The sequence below is a fragment of the Podarcis raffonei genome, chromosome 2, assembly GCF_027172205.1.
Source record: "Podarcis raffonei isolate rPodRaf1 chromosome 2, rPodRaf1.pri, whole genome shotgun sequence".
NCBI lineage: Eukaryota > Metazoa > Chordata > Lepidosauria > Squamata > Lacertidae > Podarcis > Podarcis raffonei.
In genome coordinates this window covers 32284159-32309442 of record NC_070603.1, presented here as the reverse complement: position 1 = coordinate 32309442, position 25284 = coordinate 32284159, and the positions used below count along the sequence as shown (strand labels likewise).

The following is a 25284-nucleotide window of genomic DNA, read 5'->3' as shown; positions in this document are numbered from 1 at the left end:
TTTAAGGCTCGGGGCGGTTGCACCGAACGGCTTCATGAATGGAGGCACGTGACCCAAACATCACGTGACGTGTCCGTGAGCGGCGGCAGCGGCGGACCCCGGGCTCTCGGTCCCTCTCTGCGTGGCGGCCTCCCCCCTCCCCGCCCCGGCTCCCCCCCTCCCCCGGCGGCACCGAGCGGAGAGGGTGAGAGACTGCGCGGGCGGCCTGGGGCCCCCGGTTCCACCTTTGGGGGGAGAGGGAGGAAGGCAAGCCAGCGCCGCCGCCATCCCCCCCCTTTCTCCACGAGGGAGGGAGGGAGGGAGCGAGCGAGCATTAATAAGCGCGGGGGGGGGGCGTCTGACATAGAAGCGGGGAGGGGGGGTCTTTTTTAGGGGAGCCCTGCCTCTCGCTCTCCAATTGCGCCCGGGAATTTCGGGCGCCGTGGAGTTCAGCGTTTCTCTCTCCACGGTGTTTATTTATTTTCATGATTATTATCTGAAGAAGCGACTCTTGCAATGTAGGTGGAGACTTATGTTGACAGGAGCATGGGCCCCCCTCCCCAATTTCCACCCGGGAATGTTCTGGCGCGCTCGGGTGGGGGGGGGTGCGCTCGGGTGTGTGAGAGAGATAATGATAATATAGTGTGGGGGGAGGGATAGGTGGGTCTAGGTGAGCGGGCTTCCGTATTTCAGCAGCCGATCTTCGTTTCCCCACCTCCTTTCTTCTCCGCTGCTCGTTGACTTCATTTTCTGTTGCTGACAGATGGGTGGGTGGCTTCCCCCCTTTCTTTCCTTCTGAGGGGTTTCTGCGGCGTGGGTGGCCGTATTTATTTCCCCACCGCTGTCGTTAGGAGGAGAGAAATGCCATTGCCACACCACCCCCGGTTTTGCCTCGATCCTTATTGTTGTTGAGTTTGCTTCTCAAGTAGTGGGGATGAAAAAGTAGTTGGGCACCTTATTATTCCGTTTCTTAGGGCAGGTGCTCCCTCTCCCCTGCCTAGAGGGGGGGGGGGGAGCTGCTCCCTACACACTTGTGTGTGTCTCCAGGGATGTGCAGCCATGTCTGCTAATGTTAAAGGGCTTGCCGTGCTGACTCATCAGGTGTCTGGGTGGGGGAAAGAGTGAGTCTATGTGGGGTGGGGCACAGGAAGGGGAAAATGTAGAGAGTATTCGGGATTGGAGGGGGGGTCTAAATCACCCCATTGCATCCCCTGGCACAGCCTACTGTGTGCAGAGCCGAGACACTGCTGACTCATCAACATGAGGTCACCACTAGGTATATGCTGCACAAAGGGAGGTAGGGGCTGACCGGCTGATGGAACCTGTCAAAAGGGTTAGCTGGGGGGGAGAGGGTGACTTGCTGACTCACTTTCTCACTGGGTGATAAGGCAGAGAAGGGTGCAAGTTCAGGAGATGGTTGGGAAGGGGATTCACCTGAGATTCTTCCTCTCTGCTACTTGTCTGTATTTTGCCTGCATTCAAAATGTTGTGACAACTGTAGCTTTCTGAGCATATGTCATACAGTGTATATCCATGTGCAGTTTATGTGCATTAGGACAGAAGTAACTGTATGTGGGGAGTGTGTGTGTGTGTGTGAGGGAGAGAGAAAAAAAGGGTTACTTGGCAGAACTTTTGTAAGAGACCTATTCCTAAGTGCTTGTAGATTTATGCCAGTATGTATGTTTGCCCTGTCTGCTCGCGTGTCCTCAGTGCGTGTAGGTCTTAACTTTACTGTTTTGGCTAGCTTTATAGACTTTGTAAAATGGTAGTTCCTGAATACCTTTATGGAAATTGCTGCTACTTGTCTATGCCGTCTTTGTCAGACAGGCACGATGTCCTCAAGGACTCTGTGAAGGTGCTTGGCATGCTGTCACACTGAAGTGGGAAGGGCACAGAGATGCAGATTCCCTTGTTTGTCCCTGCACAGCTCTGCTTGATTTGTATAATGGAGCACGTCTGTGCAACAAGTGCATGCTGTCCTACCCTGAGTCCCTTGTGTGAAGTTCCCACAGTGAAGCTAGCTGAAGCATGCTATCGTCTACAGCCACAACTCTGGAGGGCAATCTGTCCTCTGCCAGTTTGAGAGCGGCTTGGCTACTGGGGACTGGGCAACTTAATCAGTATGTCATAGATATTTAGATTGTGATTATATGGAGATGGTTTGTGTGACAATAGCTAGCTGCGGTTTGATGTCCTTTTGACAGAGATCTCCACAAACTGATTCTAATTCTAAAACGGTAATGTTAGAAGGACAGAGAAAGTTAATCTAGTCTGATTCCATTCTCTGTAAAAGGATACTTCAAACCTAGTGTTCCTAACAGACTGATGCGTAGCATGTCTCTTTCCTGGTCTCATTGTAGCAGGATAGGAGATGATGAACAGCTGTCTTGATTCTCATTCTGGGTGTCTGACATGGCAACCTGGACAATGTATTATCCCTTGGATATTTAGATAATTGCAGTTACTTACAAAGCTTGTGGCAAATAGGAAGCAAAATAGATGTGCCTTGTCTAGAAGCATTGTACAGTACTTGAAAATAATGATTCAAAGGTGTGGAGAGAGATGAGCAAGCTCAGTTTTAATTATAAATATGATGAGCTCCTCAGTGATCATAACTAAGGAGTCTGGCAGTCTGGTAGGAAGAGGTCAGGTTACTGATTTTTGGTCCCCTTTACTTCAGTTCTGCTGAGTAAGAAGAAAACTTGTGTAAACAGCAGTTCTGAGGCACTTTCTAAGCATAGTGAGGATATTGCTGGGGCCAGGCATGTCTGCTTTGAGGAGACAGAATTATCTAGTGACTCTATGTTTCTCGAAGTCTTAACTGGGTAAGCATCTACTTTCAGGTTAAATATTCCATAAGTGAGAAGTTATATATAGACAAGCCCTCATAAAACACATGAAAGTCATATACTTGCAGATATGTACAGTGTAGTGTTGAAACTACTGTTCATACTTCACCTGTTGAAAAGCCTCCCGTTGCTGTTCTCGTCATGCCCATCTCCTTTCTCATCCCTTGCAGCTGGGCCTCCTCTGATGGGGCTGTCTCTGCTCCTGGAATGGGTGACGTCACCATGTTTACACTAGTTTGATGGCACAGCTCTGTGAATCAGGAATGTTGAGAATGGGGCCTGTGTTGAATCATGCGCTCTGCTGTCAGCTCTGTTGTGAGCGAAGAATTGGCGGTGCTTGTGCTGAGTGCAGGCCTTTTGAGCTTGGCAAAATGTGTCGAGGTTGCACTTTTTCCCTTTGCAGCCGTCGCACTTGGCACTTTCCAGTGTGATCTTTCTTCGGGAAGCTGTCAAAAAGCTGAGAAATCAGCAGTCTGGGGAGTTAGACCAAGTTTGTCTCTGTCTGGATGCCAGTTCTCTCCGGCCGTCCTCCTTGCATGATGTTAATAAGTCCTTCTGTGGCCAGCAAGTCAGGACTGTAGAAGGGTCTGGTGCCATCCCAATTTATGCTGGGTACAGAACACGCTAAGTTTGGTAGGGATTCCACTTCTTGACTGCCCTCTTTTGGCCTTTTAAAATCTTTCTAGTAATGAAGGTTGTGCTTGTCTAGGCAGAGACGCAGCACACATTACTCCTTCTGATGAAACTAAGAAGCCGAAGTCTCATATACAAAGATGAGTTCAAGTATCTTCATACTTTGACCCATCAGAGTGACTGAGGGTTTTTTTGCTGTGTCTCATCTTTTTCTCACAACATAGACTTCCCCAATAATTTCCTGTGCAATGAAAGAGAACTATGAGCACTAAAGATTATTTCCAGGCAGTCTTTATATCATCTCTTCTTTTCCCTGACGATAATAAGTAACTTCGCGTTCTAAGCATTGATCTCTAGACATTAGAGTCCTGGACTTGCCCTATGAAAGACATTTTTGAGTTGGCCGGGCAGGGCACTAAGTGTATTTACTTTCCCACTAAGTATCTCTTTCCTGGGATATCTGTGGAACATCACTTATACTTGGCATGGTGAATCTTATTATTTCCTTACTTCTGCTGGATTTACAAACGTATGATGGGTCTTTGCTTAAGCAGTTTCTGTACTTTAGAAATGTTCAGATCACTCTCACATGAATGCTTGCAATGATGCCTAATACATTCTCACATGTCTCAAAAGAAAATCCTATAACAGGAGGAGATTGTGTTTGGAGTATCAGTTCTAGCAGTGGCGTAGCGTGGGGGGTGCAGGGGGGGCCGGCCACACCGGGCGCAACATCTGGGGGGGGCACTCACACTCGCAGCTCTCTGCCCCCTGCTAAAATCCATGGGTTAGGGGGCGCAAATTACTTGCCTTGCCCCGGGTGCTGACAACCCACGCTACGCCACTGAGTTCTAGTACTGTGGCTATTCAGTGAGTTGGGGACTTTCGTTTACAGTTCTGCTGCTGGAGACCTATAACTGCACATGGTTTTTAAATGGAGCAAAGTCAGAAAAATGAAAGCAAAGGGTTATACTGTTGAGAGGCATACTTGTGCATTCTGTAGCATTTATTTCACCAGTATTGAAAGAACATGATTTTTTAAAGCATTACTGTGGTGACAGAGGGAAGCCTTTGCCCTGTTGCAATTGTGTTTTGGGGGATGGCAATACTGTGTTCCTCCTAGTCTATTCTCTGAATTAAAAAACTTAACTAGCAATTAATGTCTCTTCCCCCCACGTATTTTTAGAATGCTGACTCCCAAATGGCGAGTCCCAATACTGGCTGCAATCAGGTTTTGAATGTTATAGCGCAGCGAGCTAAGTGTATTTTCCTTCAAGATCAGTAATTGTTTGGAACCTACTTGTCAGTTTTAAAGACAAAAATAAGTTGGTAGGTCCCTCTAGTAAGACAGTTGGGACCCACTGTGTTAGTGTGCAGTAAGCCTTTAATCAGTGACCACAGCCATATCCTTTGGGCATAAGCACTTTGCTTGTCAGCAGTTTTCGGTGCTCTAGGAATATCAGAGTTGTTGCTGGCCTATTAGTGATCTTGGAAAGCGCTGAAGCCATCCCTTCTGGGGGTGCTGCTGGGGGACCGTTCCTTGGCTTTTGCTGACACTAGCTTGTCTTAATTCTCTGCTATAAATGTGAACTGATGTTTTATGCATTTAACAAACAAGAACATGGGCTGTGTGGGAGAGGCATTTATTATGCCATGTAAGTGCTGATGATGTGCCTGGTGGGAGGTGGATGTAAAAACATCCCTGTCTGGATGCACATAGTGACTCCTCTGTCCCTGACACAGTCCTGGCCACACCAGCAGATTTTCTTCTTGCTTAGGGAAAAACCGTGGCTTCTGAACTATTCCAGACAAGTAGCCAAAGGTATAGTATTTATGATGCCTAGTGTGTGTGTATTTTGGGGATGCATGTGACCTGTAAGACACGACTCATCTCTTGCTGCAATCCCAGATCTCCTGCAGGAGAACATTACTAGTGTTGCATAAAGTTCCAGATTAAGCCTTAACAGTAGCACAACAGGATTCTGCTTTCTTTTTTGTTTGTGATATGTGGTGGACTGTCCTGGCTTATACCGACAGCTACACCAAGGCATGTCTGTATGTGATGTCTTTTTTATGAATCCACTTTTGTCTGCTGGTTTCAAAAAGAACATTCTAATAATGTACTCGGCAGTAAAAATTTGCTTGCAAATGTACTTGCTGTCCCATGTGTCTTGTGAATTCTGGCATTGCAACGCTGAATTTTATTCTCGCTAGGCTAGCACAATGGATGTAAAATTACTAAATGTAAAAGTATAATCAGTGTGGGTTCTTTAATTTGCCTTCTGATTTCCTGAGTTTTAACTATAAAAACCTGATTACACTTCCCAGGCTTATTTCTGAAATCATAATTGCTGGAATCTTGAGAATCTTTTAACTTTTTTTTAAAAAAGTTGCATTTGGCATAGATTTCCCTAGCGACACACATTCTGGAAGCTTAGAACATAGTGACATGAAACCAGTAAACCAGCCTTTCCTAATCTTGCACCCTGTACTACAACTCCCATAATTCCTAAACATTGCCTATGCTGGATGTATCTTATAGAATTTGTAGTCTTCTTATTATTTATTTATTTGAACCCCATCTACTAACTGTCCAGTTTCTTTCTCTCTCTCTCTCTCTCCCCCCCTCCTCTCTCACACACACACTCTTATGCATTTCCTCCAACCCAGAAATGGCTCCCAAATGTTGAGTCCCTTAGGTGTTAGTCGCAAATATCTGGAGAGCACTAGGTTGGGGCAGTTTTCTAGGAGCCTGTATGCTCCCTATCATTCCCTCTTCTCCCTGCCCACCACCCCCTGTGTCTTGCTATTCAGTTTCCCAGACAAAGAAACACTTGAGACAGGTTGGGTCAATTCATATGCACCAGCTTCTGTCATAGGGAGTATTTATGAAGACTGCTCCCACCCAAACTCTCTAGTTTATGGGGTGTCATCGTAGCTCGTGTAGCTTTCAGCCTAATCATGGAAAGAGGGACAGGTTGGTTCCCTGGCAAGCCTCTTGGGCTACAACTCTCCTGCTTGGTTATACTACGAAGCATGTACTGTAAGCAAGGCTGTTAGTATGCTGAGTCAGCATGACTGGCTCGGCACAGGCGTGCAGGACCCTGGCTGCCAGGCTATTTTTAAATGTGGCTTCATTCCTGCTCTGGCTCCTCCCAGGGTTCTGAATTCCCCCCCCCCCTGCCATTTGCCTTCAAGTATTATAGAGAACTGTGGGGCTGGTAGGGACAGAGGTGGCAAGGAGCTGTTGTAAGTCTCTCTCTTTGGTTCATGCTGCGTGGAGCGCATAGGGATTTGTTCCAGCAGGGAGCCTTGCCCACTTCCCTGCCTGGTTCCTGAGCCAGATAAGTAGGGATCTGTAAATGAGGTCTCAGGATCTTGAGTTTGATGGTGACCTTTGGCCGTTCTCTTTTCTTGCAGAATCTGACTGTGAAGGCTTGCGTGTTATGACGACCCCCAACAAAGGAAACAAAGCCTTGAAGGTAATGGGGCACGAGTGGGGCTGAGCCGTCCGTGGACACTACCAGAGCTCCCGTGATACATGTGTTCCCTTCTGTGTCCCCACAGGTGAAGCGGGAGCCAGGTGAGAATGGGACCAGCTTGACAGATGAAGAGCTGGTGACCATGTCTGTGCGGGAGCTGAACCAGCATCTGCGGGGCTTGTCCAAGGAGGAGATCATCCAGCTAAAGCAACGCCGGCGGACCCTGAAGAACAGGGGTTACGCTGCTAGCTGCCGTGTCAAGAGGGTGACACAGAAGGAGGAGCTGGAGAAGCAGAAGGCAGAACTTCAGCAGGAGGTGGAGAAACTGGCCTCGGAGAATGCCAGCATGAAAATGGAACTTGATGCCCTGCGCTCCAAGTACGAAGCGCTGCAGAACTTCGCCCGGACCGTGGCCCGGAGCCCTGTCACCCCTGCCCGGGGCCCACTTGCCGCCAGCATGGGGCCCCTTGTGCCCGGCAAGGTTGCCACCACCAGCGTCATCACAATAGTGAAATCCAAAACGGACGCCCGGTCTTAGTGAAAGGAGCACTGCCTGGGCTTGTGTGTGCAGGGCAGTTAGGCACAAAGCTCATCCGGAATCCCCAAAGCACAACCCTCTCCCAGATGGCCTAGCCCACACAGGCACACGCTGGCCTGCTTGTCACTGCAGTCCCTTTGTTTTTAGCTTTGTTCTGGTTGGTGTGACTGATGGTAATGCAACCCTTCTGTGTGAGCAGAACCTTCCACCCAGAGGTATTCTGGGGACAGAGACTGAAGGACCTCGGTACTCTAGCCAAAGAGATTCTCAGCAGCATGGAATAAATTCTTGGGGAGAGAAATCGCCCAAAGGGGGGAGGGCAGAGGTCATAGAAAGTTGGAAGACCTGCTGTCAGTGATGACTTATACCATTCTTCCAGGGTTGTGTGTCAGCTGTCCAGTCTGCTGCTTGTAAATTGCTTGGTATCAGTGGCTATAATGGGGGTAGTTTGTGTAACCATGTTTATATTAACATCTAGTTGCGCCTTTTATGTTTAAAGGTGGGATTCCTTAGGACTTTTCCTAAAAGGGAAGGGAAGGGGCAAAACTGCAGTTTCCTGGTGTCTGTGCTGCTGAGAAGGGAAAGGAGCCAGGAATGGGCACTGTTGTAGCCTGCCTGTCAGGTAAAAGGCAGGTTCTACCGTGGTGACTACAGGCCGGTTTTGTGCCTAATGTGTTGCACTGAACAAGACCAAAATCACTAGTTGTTTCCTGTGTTTGGAGAGTATCAAGTGTCTCTAGTGTGATGGTTTACACAAGTCTATGTGGTTTTAAATAGCCCTTTATTTAAGAGAGAAACATTCATTTGAAAGAATTCTTAAATGATCTAAGTCTCAAAACTAAAACTGGATGAACAACTTGGATTTAATAGTCTCCTTTTTAACCTGAGAAGGGTGAGAATATTTGACTGTCATATTCCTGGAGACTTTGCTAATTTAAAAGAAAAGAAAAAGAAAAGAAAATTTTAAAAGTTTCTCGCTAAGTCTTTGTGGCTCCAAGGTTGTTTTTTTATAAAGAGTTATCAGACTTTTATTTATAAATAATGTAGGGGGGGGGAGACAAAAAAAGGCTAGTCCTGTTTGATATCTTTTTGCAATTGTACCAAAAGTGACTTATTCTTGAACTCCTCACCCGCTTCTTTTGTGCTCCTGTTGTGTTTAGTTGTCTGTGCTCTGAGGTCTTGTGTGGCGCTGTGATGTGATGGTGCCAATGGCCATCTTTGCTGTGTGGATGTCCTGTGAGCATTCTTTTTTTTTTTTGCTTTTCCTGGGCTGAGGGCAGGGCTTTCTTGGGCATTTCCCAATGACCTTCTGACGATCCTCTCATTAGAAGGTTTATCTGTTTATGATGGCCTCACTTCCTCGGCTGCTGAAGTCTGAGGTAAATTGGTGTTGCTGAAACTGAATAAATCAGGCATAGGCAAACTCGGCCCTCCAGTTGTTTTGGGACTACAACTCCCATCATCCCTAGGCTAACAGGACCAGCGGTCAGGGATGATGGGAGTTGTAGTCCCAAAAAACATCTGGAGGGCCGAGTTTGCCTATGCCTGGCATAAATTATAACTGGCAGACACTCTTGCCTTCCCCCATGCCACTTTGCATCACAGAGTTTGCTTTCCTGTGGATACTGGGTCTCCAATGGTCAGTCCCAACATGTCAAAAAAGGTTGGGTAGAGGAGGCCACCGCCCATGCTGCAGCAACATGAATCAGTTAGTGGAGCTGGCAATGTAACTAACTCCAGTATTTCCTAGGGTTGGGCCACAGGCTGCATACATCTAGGTTCATTCCTTGGGAAGAATTATTTTGCTGTCAATGCTACCATCAACTTACCTCCTGGCTGTTGTTTTCTATTCTTGGGCATGTTGAGAAGTACTTGGGAAGCGCCAATGGAAACTCCATAGAGACTCAGTGTGATTGTCAGTGTGACCCAGGAAAATCCAGCTTTACTATTTATTCTCTGGATACTCATAAAGTGTTGTTGGAAGCCTGGTCACGAGGTTCTCCAAAGGAGAACCTTCTGGCAGCCTGCTCTTTTCTGAGAGGAGGAGTTGCCCTGCCTTCTGTGCTGCTACCCAGAAGTGTTTGGTTCACAGGGAGCAGGTGGTCATCCCTTTATCAAGAAGAGCATGTTGGGACTTTGGCAGTATATATTTGTCAGGCTGTCTCTCTAGGTGTGCACTTAAAACTTGGGGCTTTGCCTAGAAAACAGTGTTCTTCAGAGCAAGCACAGCTAATGAGTTCTAGTCGAGAACACATTCAGAAATTTTGACTGAAGCAGCATAAGAATAGCACTATAATTGGCAGACACTAGAACCCTCCAGCTGTTACGATATTGCCAGCAGGATCGAGAAACTTGCATAGCTCAGGCTGGGCAGTACAGAATCCGGTGGCTTTTCAAACTGACATTCTACTAGATTTGGCCTTCACGGCTAAAGAGAAAAACTTAATGGCCAATTTTGAAGCAAAGAGGTCAAATTCGTATAAGCTGAAGGGCCAAATTCTTACCCAGCAGATACCCAGGGACAGCACTCAACAATTTCCATTGAAAATGTTTTTCCCATTTCAATTTGCTGAAAATTAATTCCCCGGAGTCATCTTCCGAATAACCCACTCAGTGTGAGAATTTCACTGCCTAGAACATCTCCTAGGTGCAAGAAAGAAATAAAGCTTTAAATGAGGATTAGTTGTCGAAAGTCCTCTTCTTGAGCTCTCTCCAACTGCAAGCTTGCTGTTTGCAATGTAAAGACAGGGCTGCTCTCTACCACCAGTGGTTCTTGTAAATATCGCAACCATTCTTTCGACATGGCAACCTGGGGTGCTTTTCTGCTGCCCTTTGAATGTGTGGACTGCAAATATGCAGTTGGCAGTACAGGAACAAGGAAGAGCAAATGGTAAAAAAGTGTGGAAGGTGTGTGTTTAAATAATAAAAGAGCTCTGGTGTGGATGTACACTTAGCTTTGATGGAGATTCCACCAAAAATTATATTGGCTACTCCATACTGCAAATTTAGAAAGAATAGGTAAGAGGCTGCTATTGGCAAGGCAGCACCTTTCCCCTACTAAGGCTGTTAGGTGTCCGACCTGAAAATGATTGAATTGTATGGAGCATGTTAGGGCTGCTGTGGGTCAGATGTGAGCTTGTAAGGTCTGGTAAGGCTCCAGGGATTTATGTCTCTCACTCCTGGTTTAAAAGGTTTAGAAATCATTGGAGGATTGATTATGTAGGATTGCTGGGTCCAGAGCTGTCCTACCTTTTATTGTTTTTTAATCCTTCTACCTCTCTGTACATCTTTCCCTCCCATCTTCAGGCTGTGCATATTTTCTTCCCCTTATTGCCTTCCATTTTCTAGTCCTTGCCAAAGAAATCCAAATTCTGTGAAAACCAAACAGTTGTAATCTGAGGAAGCAATATTTATGCAAACTTGTCAAACTGAGAAACCACAATAGCATGTAACTTGGGTTTCCTGGTCACCAAACTGACAAGCGAGAGGTGGGATGTGTGTGTGAAGTGAAATCTTAGGTCACGTCATAGCTGGCTTTTGAGAGTCACGTGAAGGGCAGTTCCATGGGCTGCCATGCTCCCTTGATGAGCAACAACTCTTGAATGCCAGCTGTCTGACCTCTGCCTGCCTCTCCATTGGCATTGGTGTGCTTCTCTGTACTGTATACTGCTCCATGGAAAGCAGGGCGACGACACCTTTGGTGGTAACTTTGATATTTAAACACAGCTTGTATGAGAAAGTGATTGAGTGGGGCTGTCTTTCTGGGGTAGAAGTTTCTTTTCAACATACCTTGTTGACTCTTATCATGGACATATTGTCCAGAACAGTTCTTAACAGCTTGCTGGAGTTGGCCGGGCTTCCATTGCTGCTTCCTCTTAATGGGTTGTCTACTGTTTCCATCTAGATCTTGGATAGCAAGAAGGGCTCCTACTGAAAGTCTCTCCTCTAGAGTTGCAACTCGTGCCCTTTCCGAGGCCTAAAGAGGCGAGACGCTGTCCTCAGCTGGGTTTGTTGGAAGAAGTTGCAGGTGCATCACCTTGAATACAGCAGGTGTGTTATCAGGCATGTTCTGGCTTTGGAAAGTGGGAAGGATTGAAATGAAAGTGATGAATCTTCCAACACTCAAGGGGCCCTTCAAACCTCCCATCTTCCTTCACCCAGTTTCAGTCCGTCTCCTACTGTTTATGAGTTCTTTCCATCCCAGGTGCCCCTCTCAAGCCCTTCCCCTTGATTTCTCTTTCTGGTATATAGAATTCGGAGTGTGATGGTTCTTGTTTTCGAGGTGCTTGTTTGTTTGGTTTTTCTGCTGTGAAGGGTGTTGTGTGTTTATTTCTCCTTTTTTATTATGGGGCATTTTGTTTGATGCAACAGGTGGGGAGCTTTGCTTTCTACTTAGCTGCAGAGCAAATACGTGAAGTATAATTCCGCCCACATGTGGCTGGCTTGTGGCGGGGAGGGGGAGGGGGGCTTGTTTTATGTCGTGGTGAATTGTGTAAAAGTGATCTCTTTGATTATGGAACAATTATTTTGCTTTGGAAAAAGCAAGCAAGACTGCAGGCTAGGACTAGGGTATTTGACACTTAGGCATGGGTGGAGATTGCTCAGCGTTTGCGCATTGTGCCCTCAGGTTGGATAGCTGGGAGTGTGTGAGTGCATAGATACATGGACACACACATCACATGCATTCATGCTTAAAAGTCATGCATTCCTTGTGTCAGATGTTCCTTTTTGCATCTCTTGTGCCCTTGGCACACTCCAGAGATGTTGCAAGTTGGCCTTGGCAGGGGGTTGGATTAGATGACTTTTGAGGTTCCTTCCAAGTCTATGATTCTACGCTTTCTTCATATGTTACCTTTAAACAGGATTGGCATCCTGTGTATTGATGAAGCTACACTCAGAATTGTAGCTGAGCTCCAGCGGCATCTTTCCTTCCTTCCCACTGGAAAACACAAGCACTTATTGACAGCCCCCCTTTCTTTCTCTCTCACACACCCCTTCCTGATGTCTCAAGCTATATTTTGTCAGAAAAGATGCTAATGCACAGGAAGGTCATTTCCTGTTTGATAACATTGCTGCTTTCTTTGATACCTGCAGTAGCAGGTAGCTGTGGCTGCTAAAACAGAGGTTCTTCCCCATGTTGAGAGACCAGGACAGTATCTCATGGCAGTCTTGCTGTGAACGTCAGGCAGGTTCTTCCAAGAGATGAGGATTTATGTTATCCTCTCCCGCTATCTGATGTATACAAGCTTCGGACACTTGTGGCTGTCACCTGTATGAACACTGAGCAGTTGAAGTGAATAGTCTCCTCTTTCCCAATGAAGGTATGTTACTGTCTGGCTAAGGTATGTTACTGTCTTGCTGAGGCAAGGGGGGTTGTTATCTTCAGAGAGTTCCAAAACAAATCCTACTTGTCGTTGCTCTTGCCCTCACCTGCAGTTTGTTCTGAGTTTATTACACCCTTTGCCAAAATGGAATATTATGGAGAAAAACAATACAAATAAGAATATTCAGAGCACTTAATGAGACGAGCTAAGGACTTTTCCTCCCCACCCTCCAGATGTTGAGGATAGTCCTTACAACATATTGATAAAAGAAATACACTGCTGCTTTAAAATGTTTCTTAAAAGGGGGGAAGAGGAGTATTTTGATAAATAAATAAATAAAAAACTCTCAGTCTCCAAAGCTAATAAAACTGGAGATTAATTCTATGTGCCAGGGGTGTAATAGTATATTGTCAAGTCCTGGGGCTCTTCTATACAATGGGAGAGCCCAAAGAATTAATCAGTATTTATTGCTAAATTATTGTCCTTTTTCAATCTGTAGATATCTGATAACTGTTGGGGATTTGTTGCCACAGCCCCAGTGGAGGTGTTGTTAATTTATTTATGTATATAGTGTATGTTTGTTGATATGAAGCATTCTTTATTTTGTATATGACCAATAAACATCTTTAAAGAGGCTGGTTCCTATGATATTACTGACTAAATTTAGACTGGCAGATTTGTTTCCTGTTGCTGACTGAATTGACTGAGGCTTGGTTGATTTCATGCAGGGAATGTACCTTTTTCCCCTGCTGTAGAAAAGAAAAAACAAATTTGCTTCCTCTTAGGGACTTCCCAGACAATCCATTTTAGCACAATACTTGTGCAATTATTACCCATTTGTTGCAAGCAATCCAAGTAACTTCCCTCAAATTTGCACTTCTGATGCCTTCTTCCCGCACTGCATGGATATTTTCGACCTTTGTAAGTCTTTCTTCAATTAGCATATATGTTGCTGTTCTGCCTGCTGTGTGGAATTGTGTTGTCATCCCTCATGACATCAAATAATTTTTTCATACTTTTTTCCTTTTTAAAAAAAGAACTGCATCCCCAGTTGTGCTGAGCACTTGGAACATTTCACTACTTAGAAAAAGTTTTAAAAGCATGGTCTGTTGCTTTCCTCATCCACTACCCTGCTATTTAAAAAAACAAAACACTCTTCATAAAAAAGAAACAATTCTTTGCTGATTTTATGCTGTTCAGTTGTAAAAAGCCAGTTGTAACTTAAAAAAAAAAAGACATTGCAGCAAAGCCATTTCCTTACTAAAGCAGACATAAGGTACTGCACTACTGGAGCTGGCGTTTGACTAGTATTAAGGATGATATTTAATTGCTTAAGAGAGTGGCTAGCTTTTGTATGGACATGCTCAGGTCCTTCAGTCCTATGTACATCTGGAGGTCAATCTAATTCTGTGTGATTGACTTACATGTAAATGGGCCAAGGATGGGGCCATAAATGCTGTTGACTTCAACTTTGTGATTCAGAAACAGGTCAAAGCACAAGACAAATGCCCATTTCTGTTCTCTTATATTGGGTAAAATCAGAGCATCATAAACTTCCTATTTCCCAGACCACTTAAAAATTATTGGTGGTTTTTACTCCACAGTGGATGTTGAGATGATGATGATTAATTCATCTACCACCCTTTGTGAAAGACCAAAGGGTTGTTTACAACATAAAACATAAACAGGATATGTCAATATGTCACATGATAGTTATTTAAAGTACTGTAAAAGAGACATAATGAATTTGTTTTTGTAAATTAGCATGAGAAACAAATCATAATTAACAATGTAATGCATAAAACCTGTGCTATCACACCAGAATTCCATGTATTTTGGTTTAGGCCAGTGCTGCTGGGGAGGTACACACTTTCTGTCTGAAGGCAGCAGTCCTTATTAGCCCCCCACTTCCCCATCAACAATTTTCCAGACCTATGCCGCACCCCCCCGCCACTCAATTTTGAAAAATAAACCAAACAGACTAAGACTTATTTTAATGTGTTTATTATGATAAGTAATCCATGTGCCTGTGATAGGCTACTGACTTTGTGTGGCTTTTGCTTGCTCATGTCACAAGGTTGTTTATAGTCATAACAGGACTATAAGTCAGGACTAAGTCAGACATCTGGAATTACAGGGCAGAACTAGCTGCATAAGCTTCTACAGTACAGTGGTACCTCGGGTTAAGTACTTAATTCGTTCCAGAGGTCGAACCTCAATGCCAGCGCGGAGCAGCGAGATTCTAGCGGAAAGATCCCGGGAAGAGGCGGGCGTCAGGCTAGCCCGAATTGCGGACCGGCGCTTTCGATCTACTGCTCGGAAAGCGAGAGCCTCCGGCGCTTTCTCCAGCCGGAGGAGTGAAAGCCGCCATGGACTGCGAGTCTCTCTTCACAGAAAGAGATGGCTGTAGAGCGACGTCGTTCTGGCATCTCTATGGCGGAACCCTTGTAGCCATTGGACCGGAAGTTCCGGCGAGCAGCCTCGTTGGCCCTTCTAGCCTCCTTTGTGAGGAGTTCTGACAGCGAGCCTCGTCACCTTCTGTCTCTCTGAATGGCCACAAAGTAAGGGCACTCTAGCTTCCTCGGTCGCTGCTCCGGGAGGCCGGAAGCGGAAATAGCGGAAACCACCGGCAGGGCCAGTTGGTACCCGGAAGCCACCGGGACGATGGCGGCGGGTTGGAGTTTGAGCCGCTCGGAACGGAAAGCGGCGGCTCGTGCCGAGTTCCTCCGGCAGGAAGAGCAGCGGGAGCGACGGAGACAGGTACCTGGACCTGCGGTTGGGGCGAGGGGGTTGTGGGTCTCTGAAGCGCTTGTGGGCGCAGGTGTTTCTGCCTTGCGCCCACGCCTCCTCCTTCCCCATCAACCGCCCCCTTCCTCTGTCTCTTTCTTTCTCTCCCTCTCCGTCTCTTTCTCGCCCGCCGTTCGGCGCCAGGTGTCGCGGATCCTGCGCAAACCGGCGGCCGAGCGGAGCCCCGACGAGGCTGCGCTGCTCTCCGGCTGTCAGGAGATCGTCCGGGATCTGGAGCGACTTGGCAAGAAGCGCGAGAGGCTGCGGCGGCGGCTGGAGGAGGTGTGTGCGCCTTGCTAGCTATGCCCCCTCTACGCGTAAACGAGCGCGTGTGAGTACGGAGGAAGGAGGGTTTCTCGGCGTCAGTCGCTCGCCGGCGGCAGAAGCAACACCGAGTCACGCGTGGGGCACCCTAAGTGGGCGCTAGTCTACAAACGAGCCTGTTAGCCTTTACGGTGCTACGGCGACGCTTCACTTCTGTTGGGATTAGAGTGAACGAGTGAGCTAGTGAGAAGGACGGAGGGGATGAGCAGCTGGTATTACCCATGTATATATTTATCTTGCTTGTTCAGCTACTACCTGCTGGTGACAAAACACACAGTGGAAAGTATGTGGTCTGCTTAAGAAATACGTTGTCCAAAGTAAATTCTTTCCAACACCGCTTAGTGTATATTCGTGGCTTGCCTAGGCCTCTGATTATTCTTTTTTTACTACCTGACAAAACTTATTCAATTTAATTTTTTTAATTTAATATATTTAGGCTGTTTTTCTGGGCAAATGTCCAACCATGGCAGCTTGTGGTCAAAACCTATATACACTTAGAACTATCCTTTAACAGCAACCCCCACCCCCACCCGTTTTTTAAAGCAGAACCAGGAAGAATATATTTCAGTCAGACCATTACCTATATATGTCATATTTGGAAGACCAGTTGAAAAGTGAAAAGTGTTTCTGAAAACCCTGCAGTGTAATTTGACTGAGGGCTTTATTTTCCTATAGACAGGGGAGCCAGTTGCTGTTAGAGTAGCATTTAGGTTGGCTTTCAGTTGTTACAAAATCAAATTTCTGCTACAATCCAAAGCTGATTTGGTCCATGTGCTTGAAAGTAAGTTTTGTTACATCAGAATGCCTTCTAAAGAAAAATGTTTAGGGTTAATGCTCTTGTTAGCCATCTCCTTGTTCTTGATGAGCTGGTCTCCCCTCACTTATTCCCACATGTCATTAATGTATCCTGTTTCTGACATGTAAGATGTTTCTACTGAAGCTCTTACTTCTATTTAATGTCCTCCTTTACAAAGCTTGTAGAGTTGAGGACAAAAGAAAGAGAGCAAAGGGAAGAGACTAAAAGACATGGCTGAGTTTATGTCATGTGATTAGAATTGTACAGGGCTTAGCTGAAGTGGTCCTTTGGAAATAATTTCAGTCCCTCATTCATCCACTCTTAGGTTTGTGATGAACCTGAAGAGTTGAAAAGAAAAGTCAGTAAGCTCTCTGCAGCTGTGCAGGGAGCAAAGCATCTCATCATTTACACAGGAGCTGGCATCAGTACGGTAAGACTGTGTGGTTGGCTGTTCTAAAATCACCTGGTACAAGATCCTATAGTGGTTTGTATTTATTAGTGTGTGGCTACACATTATGTTCACCATGCAAGAGCAGTCCAGCTCTGACTGTTGAGAATCCTGTAGGCTCCCTCAGCAACAGATAAATATAGAAGAAACTGTATTCAAACTACTTTTGTTCCCTCCTAGGGACAATTACCTGTTAATGAGAGAGGTAAGCAAAAATAAAACCAGCTTTTTCATCCATGCATGTTTGATTGTGATTCCTGTCCAGTGTTCTCTGTCTGTTGGTTGGGGAGTTTGCAGAACAAGAAGAGCTAGACTGCTCTCTTGTGGTGAGTATAACATGTAGTGTGACTCTTGATGTGAGTTGGGCCACATTCACAAGTGAAACAGAACAACTGTTTTGAACTTATGAAAATAGTTTGTTGTAGTATTGTTAACAGCTTTCTTATTTAGAGGTAGGGAAGAGGCACTCCCAATCTGAAGTATGGGAAATGTGGATACTGAGATGATGGAACAACTGTTTTGAATGTATGCAGGAAAATGGGAAGCTGTCTTATATGCAGTCATAGAATTGGTGTGTCTAGCTGAGTATTGCCTATTCTTTTTGTAAGCTGATTTGGGTTTTTTCTACTATCAAATGGTATATAGATTTCATGAAATAAATAAATATACTGACTGACAGCGACTTTTCAGCACTTCAGATGAGACTTTTGTAGCCCAATTGAATCTGTGACCTTTTGCTTGCCAGGCACAGGTGGTGGTGACAACATTGTGGAGTTGCATGAAATACTGATTTCAGGATTTCAGAAGCATTTTTAACTGATTGGGTGGGAATTCTGGCGCCTCAAAATTCATTTGATTTTGCATTGGATAATTAATTAGTTGCCTGACCCCCTTTGAGATAGATTAAGGTTTTGCCATAGAAGAGGTTGTGTTAGAACTACTCTGGATAATAAGTGGGTGACATGCTAAATACGTTAAAGGAACGCCAGTTTTAACTGTCACTTTGATTCCTCGTGTCTCAGAGAAACAACTAGCATTTTGCATGCCCACCTAAGAACCAGTCTACATAGCCAGTCTGCATATTATGTTTCTTCATGTTAAGGAGCATGTCTCTTTCAATCTAGAATACAGAAGACTCCTTTCAGAAAGCTGTCCCTAACAGGAAAGCTGCAGAATCATCATGTTCTTGCCTCTAGCTGTCTCATGTTATTGGGAAGAAAATAGCATTTTATCAGACTTGCCTATGGCAAAGCAGCTGTTGGACAGTGGGTGATGCTGTTTGGCTGGCTGGGTTTTTCCATTCTGTTATGTTGTACAACTACCGTATTTTTCCGTGTATAAGACAAGGATTATTTATTTTAAAATTAAGTTAAAATTTGGGGTTCATCTTATACACGGATAGCGCAGTGTGGTGACGGGCGATAGGTTGCTGCGGCTTGCAGGAGATTGCCATCTTTGATTGGGTGGTTGATTGGTGGATGCGGCAAGATCTGTTGTGGCTTTGCTGCCGCTGTGGCAATTTGGCGGGCAATTGGTGAGTGCTGTTGGCGACCGTGCTTACGATCGGTGTCATTGGCAATATGTGAGAATGTCTAACAATACAGTTATTGTTCTATAAGCTCTGTAACTGGGCAATCCCCCTCAAAAAAAACAAACCTCAACAGCTCTGGGCAATCCTCCCCCCAAAAAGCTTAACAACTCTTGGCAATCTCCTCCCATTTTCTTAATTTGGAGTCCCCAAAAATAGGGTGCGTCTTATACACAGGGTCGTATACTGTATATACATGAAAAAAATACGGTAATCTGCCTTAGGAATTTGGGAGGCAGAAGAGCAGGGCAGATGAATCACATGTTTGCCATGTGAGCAGCATATGAACCTTAAGTGCCCTAGCTAGGAAGAAGTTTGGAATAAGATTTTTCCTGATGGAGGAAAATGTTGAGGCCATTTCTCAGGCAGATTTCAGTATGGTGTTAGTTGACCGATGGGGGTAGGTGCTTGCATCATGAAGGGCCTTCAGTTTTGGATGATGGTAGCAGTGGAGAGATGTCAGAGCAGGAGACTATGGGGGTTGGCAGGGCTTTTAGGATGTGACAGACAAAGTTGCTGATGAGTGTGGCTGTGTATTGCTGAAGGTCCATTTTCTCTTATGTCTCCTGGTAACACAGGCAGCCTCAATTCCTGACTACAGAGGCCCTAATGGGGTGTGGACAATGCTGCAGAAAGGGAGGAGTATCAGGTAACCAAAACTTGACCGTTCAGATGCTTGCCTGGTGCTTGGGAAATTTCTTAGAAGATCTTTTCCACCTCCTCAGAGAAGGCTCCACTGGAACATGTGAGATTGACTACTGTTATTTAATACAGTTTTTCTCTCCACTTGCCAGGGCTGTGGATCTGAGTGAGGCAGAGCCCACACTCACCCACATGAGCATCGCCTGTTTGCACAACCACAAACTGGTAAGGCTGCATATTAGTCAATCCTATACTCCCAGGGATAAAAAAAGATGGCACCAGTGGGGAACTTAGTTGAGGTATTAAATGTGAAATGGATATTATGTCTGGAGAATCTGGGATGCTGGAGAGCCTCTCAGTGCAGAGGATAAAGCCATGCACAAATACTGTATTGTTAGACAAAGTGAATCAGACATGGGGCTTAGAGTAGCAGGAAGATAGACAGTCTTTGTATGTGTGTTGGAGGCTGGCACTTAGGACTCCGAAAATGAACCTCCCTGTTAGTTACTTGGTTCCTGCACAGGATTGAATTATAGGTTGAACTGATAGCACATAAATAGATATTACTTGCTGTAAAAGGCAGCAGAAATCCACGAAGAATTAACAGGTTTGTGGCATATTGTATGGGAGGTTTATAGGCTGCTTAACACACTCTGTACTTTCTAGGTTATTTTAAAAGGCTGCGGTATGACACTGTATATTGACAGCACCATAGAAGTGATGCTGCATGTGGGTTACAAATACATAGCATTAATTTTGGTGCACTCCTTCAAGAGCTGTCTGCTTTTGAAAGCAATTTCTTAAATTAGGAAATGATGGATTCTGTACCAGTCTGCGTAACCACCCAACTTGTTGATGATATTCTCTCATTTTGAATACAAGGCTATGCTGTCTTTTATCATTAACTCTGCTACTTTCGCTAACTGGCACCTCAAATAGAGGTGAGACCATAGTGCTCACTCCTATTGAGCAGTTATTGTCCACCCATGCTTTATCAGGCAACCACATTTAGCCACTGTCTCTGCGTTCCTGCCAATCAGCTATATCTCCTCCAGCTGTTTTGGCAGAGCAGTGAGAAAGGGAGGGGAAGGTTGGCTATTTAACATGCAAACTGTGCAGATCATATCTTAACTGCTGATAAAGGGAAACAAGAAGTGACTTGCTTTTAACTCTACTTTCTCCGTGCTTAACACTCTTATTTTTCCCTGTTTAGGTAAAGCATGTGGTGTCACAAAACTGTGATGGGCTCCACTTGCGCAGTGGGCTCCCTCGGGAAGCCCTATCCGAGCTGCATGGAAACATGTATATAGAGGTGAGCATATGCAGAGAGCGGGGCTTGGTGTACCATTGTACCATAGGGAATGATAACACAGATTCTGTGCTTCCATTCAAAATTAGGTTTGCACATCCTGCACACCCAATCGTGAATACGTGCGAGTGTTTGACGTGACGGAGCGCACAGCCTTGCACAGGCACCATACCGGCAGAGTGTGCCACAAATGTGGGGCACAACTAAGAGATACAATTGTACACTTTGGGGAGAAGGGCATCTTGCAGCAGCCCTTGAACTGGGAGGCAGCAATAGAGGCTGCAAGCAAAGCAGATGTGATCCTGTGCTTGGGATCTAGCTTGAAGGTAAGGCAGGAGAAAATGTTATTTGATGTACAATTGCACTATACTCTGTAATGGTTTTATTTCAAAAATTCTAGAATGATATTGGAATTGACAGACTGACACCTCAATTTTTAGTCTTTAAAGTTTATTGTGAAAGTGTTTGCAAAAATAGAAGTTGCTGCAACTTGGGCACAAATATGTATGTATTTCCTCCTTTGGAGCTTCTTAGAAATGTAACAATAGAAGTTTCTGTAACATAGGCACAAATATGTATGTATTTCCTCCTTTGGAGCTTCTTAGAAATGTAACAATAGAATCCTTTGAGAATATTTTTCTGTCTCATTGGTTATAGCCAAATATATGTCAGGGGAAGGTTATGGAAACAGATTTCAAATATCTGGTCAAAGATAGGAAGCTCTTAAAAAAATTAAGTCTGAAAAGGCAAGCGTTTCATAAAGCAACTTGGTTTGTATGAATGTCTTGGCTTGCATTCCCCCCCCCTTTCAATTAGAGATTAAAAAAGGAGTGGGAAACCTTTGGCCCTACAGACATTGGTGAACTGCAATTCCCATCAGCTCTAGCAAGCATGGCTGATGGCCAGGGATGGTGAGAGTTGTAGTTCAGCAACATCCGGTGATCCAAATGTCCCCAAACCTGGATTAAAGTAAGGATGTATACAGTTAAGTGGTTCATAGCTGAATAACCCAATAAAGTTTCCCAATAAGGCAGTTTGTATTATTTCAACATGTTAGTGTTTGCCTCTCTATGTAAATGTGAAATGTAAGAATGAACTAAAGGATACCTGAATTGGCCTTATACCATATTTGAGTAGTTTGCTATTTTTTAAATATAATCATATAAATCCAGAATGCATATTCTGGATCTCTTACAGTTAAAATACAGTAGACCCATAACTTGTGGTGGTGGTGGGATTGTGTTCCAAGCATAGCACATAAAGCCAAAATTGCATACAGTCAAAACACGTTGGGAATGCCAAAAGTTTCCTGGACACCTCCATCATCATCATCATCATCATCATCATCATCATCATTATTATTATTACTATTATTTAATTGCCAAGGGTGTCAAGCTGAATGTGCACAAGTTAAATGTGCATAACTTGCAGGTCTGCTGTATAGCTTTATTGCTGTTAGATCCTGACACTTGCTAGAGAGCGCAATAAGGAAAGGCCCATCTAGTCCAGCATGCTTTGCAACAATCCCAGTAACTAGCTGTTACTAGATGTTCCATCAGGAATTGGCCAGTGTTTTACCAAAGGATCATGTCCTGCTTACACTTCTCCCCATCCATCTCCATACTTTAGGGTGTTTTGAGAAAGTATTTTAAGTTTAGAAAGTGTTTCATGTTTCTTGCCAAGTGGGACTGTAGTCCTAGGTACATTTCCCTGGGAGGAAGCCGCATTGGAGCTTGACACCTAGGCCTGTTTTACTGTACGACTTCCGTCTAGCTGAGGTAATAGCTGGTTGAGGTGACTGCTAGTTATGTGTATTTTAATAGTTGCAATACCTGCAAAAGTGTTTGGTTCGAGTCTTTTGGGCATGCTAGCCATTGGACTAGAAATAGGATCAATTAAATTTTAGCAAAAGCCTGTGTGTTGCCCATCATCACTCCAGACAGTACACTTTAGATGTTTACTGGGACTGGTCATTTGCATTTGATAGAAATTCTGCTACAGATGTTGAATCCTGCAAAAGCCTTGGCAACCATGTAATCCTGGAAGTTGGTACCAGAAGACTGTTCCTGCTTCCCACATCCCTTCTAAGTAGTTTGCAGTAGGCATTGGTTAAAGCTGAACACAAATGACTAAAGATGAACTGTGTTGCCAAGTATCTCAAAGTTTGAGGCTCCTTCCCTCTTCTAGCACTGATGAATATTTTGGTTGTGTTGTCCTTCTCACAACAGGTTTTGAAGAAGTATCCACATTTGTGGTGCATGAGCAAACCACCCAGACACCGCCCTAAACTCTACATTGTAAATCTCCAGGTTAGTTTGAGCCTTGTCATTTATGGGCAGAGCAATTTGTATATGATTACTTTAGTTGCTTCCAAAGTTTAGTTGGACCAAAGTTCAAGGTTTATTCCGTCATGCAGCTGGACAAATTTTGTGCATTATCAAAAAATTAAGCAATGTGAAATATGTTTTTGTGCAGTTGGGCGTATGGGATTGAATAAAGAGCTAAGTAGTTTCTAAAAGAGAAATAGATAAGAAAAGAAATGTTTAGGTTTAAAGGATATACAAAAAATAAGCACTTGACGTGTCTGAGTAGAATGTATGGTAATGAATGTAACATCCCTATGGACCAAAACTCTCTTCATTGATTGGTCCATGGTAATAACACACTCCTATTCCATGTTGTCACCGGCAACCTCAGCAGCACCAGCTAGCAAGGGGGCTGCAGGGCGGAGCTCTTCAGCTCTGCTCGCTGATAGGTTGGAATGAAGGGGCAATAGCTTGGCGACCTTCCCGAGTGGCAGTTGCGGTGCCCCATAAGCATCGAGCATGGCAGAGAGTGGGACTGGGAATTAATCAGGAGCAAGTATCTTTGTTAAAGCCCATGCAGAGGGCTCCGTAGCAACCAGCCATTGCCGAAATCTGCTCCTCAGTCTGCCCAGGCGAACATTGGGAGATTTTCTGGGTCAGGGAGCGCTCGGTTTTTTTAATCTTGAATTTTTGTGCCCAGGGCAAAATCCCCTGTGGCCCCATCCATGCTATGCCACTGCCTAGAAGCCATCTGGTGGATTCCTACTTATCATTGGTTGAAAGTAATTCTGTAACAAGCCCACATTGTCAGATTTCAAATAATTTTTTATGTTCACATGTTTATATTGAAGTTTTGTTCCTTTTCCATGGGATAAACATGTTACCAACGTTTTTACAATAAAAGTGAAAACCTAGTACGTGACACATGAGGATCATTGTGAATGTCATGGTAGCAGTGCTAAGTCAGTTCACTTCATTCACAGTATTACTGTTCTGTCTACAGTGGACACCAAAAGATGATCTGGCAGCCCTGAAACTTCATGGGAAATGTGATGATGTGATGAAGCTATTGATGGATGAGCTGGGGCTTCCCATCCCTTGCTATGACAGGTCAGCAAAGATAATGCTTGGCTTGAGCACTGTGCCCTTATGCACTAATACTTCACTCTTGTAGATAGTCGCAGATTTTTGAATGAGCAGATGCTAAATGTAGGCTCTTCTACATTTAATCTAAATGTTGGTTCTTGTCTGCTTATACAATATCATATACGGAGGTTTATAATTAAATATAGCTTCTTGTTTCTTCAGAATGTGATGTAATTTAAACATGGCTTGTATCAGGAAAGAAATATGCACTGAACATACTTGCACTTGTGAGAACTTGCAGTCCAGCCCTGTTTTACTGGAGTATATCATGCATGGTTCTAAACACACCCTTTCACTTGATACTTGGGCTTTATGGTAATTCTCTGCGTGCTGCAAACTTAATATTACATATTATTGTGCTTGCAGAACAAAGGACCCCATTTTCTCTTTGGCTGTTCCTCTGCAACCTGAAGAAGAAGGCAGTCATAGCAGGAGAGCTGTGGCTCCACCAGTAGGTCTTCATGAAGTGCAGCTGGGAGAGCAACAGCAGACACCCGTGGGACCCCTTTCTGGCGGATGGTTTGGCAGGGGCTGTGCAAAAGGCACCAAGAAAAGAAAAGTGTCTTGATAATGGAATTATAAGGGTGTTGTTTTTTTTAACCTTGAGGACCAACTGAAGTTGCTAAAATCAGGACAAGACCTTACAACTGCACTGGATTTGACCAGAATTGCTGGGCTAACTGGAAAAACACAGCTGCTATTTTCATAATGTTTTGTATAACTACTCAGTTTGTAAACAGAGGCTGAAGCCTAGCTTAGTTTCTGCTGTGGCTGAGGAGAGGTTGGTGTTTAATACTCAGGGCTGTCAATTATTAAATATTATTAATAAAATAAAACAATAAAAGGCAGTGGCTGTGGTTTTTGTAGCACGCAGCTTGTAGTCCCACACTTGTGTTGGTGTCAGCAATGCTGATAACTACCACATTTGGGTGTGCATGTTTTATCTAAACATGGGTCTGTAACAGCAAGGGTTACATTTTCAGAAGATGTGCAGTACAACGGTGCCAGATTGTTGCAAGTGGTCTTGAGGGTAGGGTTGCCACCCGTCCTGTATAATACAGGATCGCCCTCTATTTCAGTGTAAAATGCTACGTCCTGCATTCAATACAGGAGACAGCTTGTCCTGTTTTTCC

At 44.7% G+C, this 25284-nt stretch overlaps 2 protein-coding genes across 6 annotated transcripts; both read left to right on the top strand.

Moving 5' to 3' along the window:
* The first annotated feature begins 88 nt into the window (after positions 1-88).
* MAFG (MAF bZIP transcription factor G) lies at positions 89-13439 on the top strand. 4 transcript variants are annotated; one of them, XM_053375728.1, is made up of 3 exons: positions 89-184; positions 6882-6943; positions 7029-13439. In XM_053375728.1, the coding sequence occupies exons 2-3, from the start codon at positions 6908-6910 to the stop codon at positions 7479-7481; spliced, it is 489 nt and encodes a 162-aa protein (XP_053231703.1). In that variant the 5' UTR covers positions 89-184; positions 6882-6907; the 3' UTR covers positions 7482-13439. The 4 variants fall into 4 exon arrangements, with proteins under 4 accessions (XP_053231703.1, XP_053231705.1, XP_053231702.1 ...); XM_053375730.1 differs by lacking the exon at positions 89-184 and adding an exon at positions 356-497; XM_053375727.1 differs by lacking the exon at positions 89-184 and adding an exon at positions 4318-5283.
* Positions 13440-15044: 1605 nt separating this feature from the next.
* On the top strand, positions 15045-24999 carry SIRT7 (sirtuin 7). 2 transcript variants are annotated; one of them, XM_053375707.1, is made up of 10 exons: positions 15051-15565; positions 15737-15874; positions 17038-17142; positions 19327-19397; positions 19543-19615; positions 20604-20702; positions 20789-21025; positions 22928-23008; positions 24009-24115; positions 24518-24999. In XM_053375707.1, the coding sequence occupies exons 1-10, from the start codon at positions 15470-15472 to the stop codon at positions 24717-24719; spliced, it is 1209 nt and encodes a 402-aa protein (XP_053231682.1). In that variant the 5' UTR covers positions 15051-15469; the 3' UTR covers positions 24720-24999. The 2 variants fall into 2 exon arrangements, with proteins under 2 accessions (XP_053231680.1, XP_053231682.1); XM_053375705.1 differs by having other exon boundaries at positions 15045-15874.
* The last annotated feature ends 285 nt before the right edge of the window (positions 25000-25284 follow it).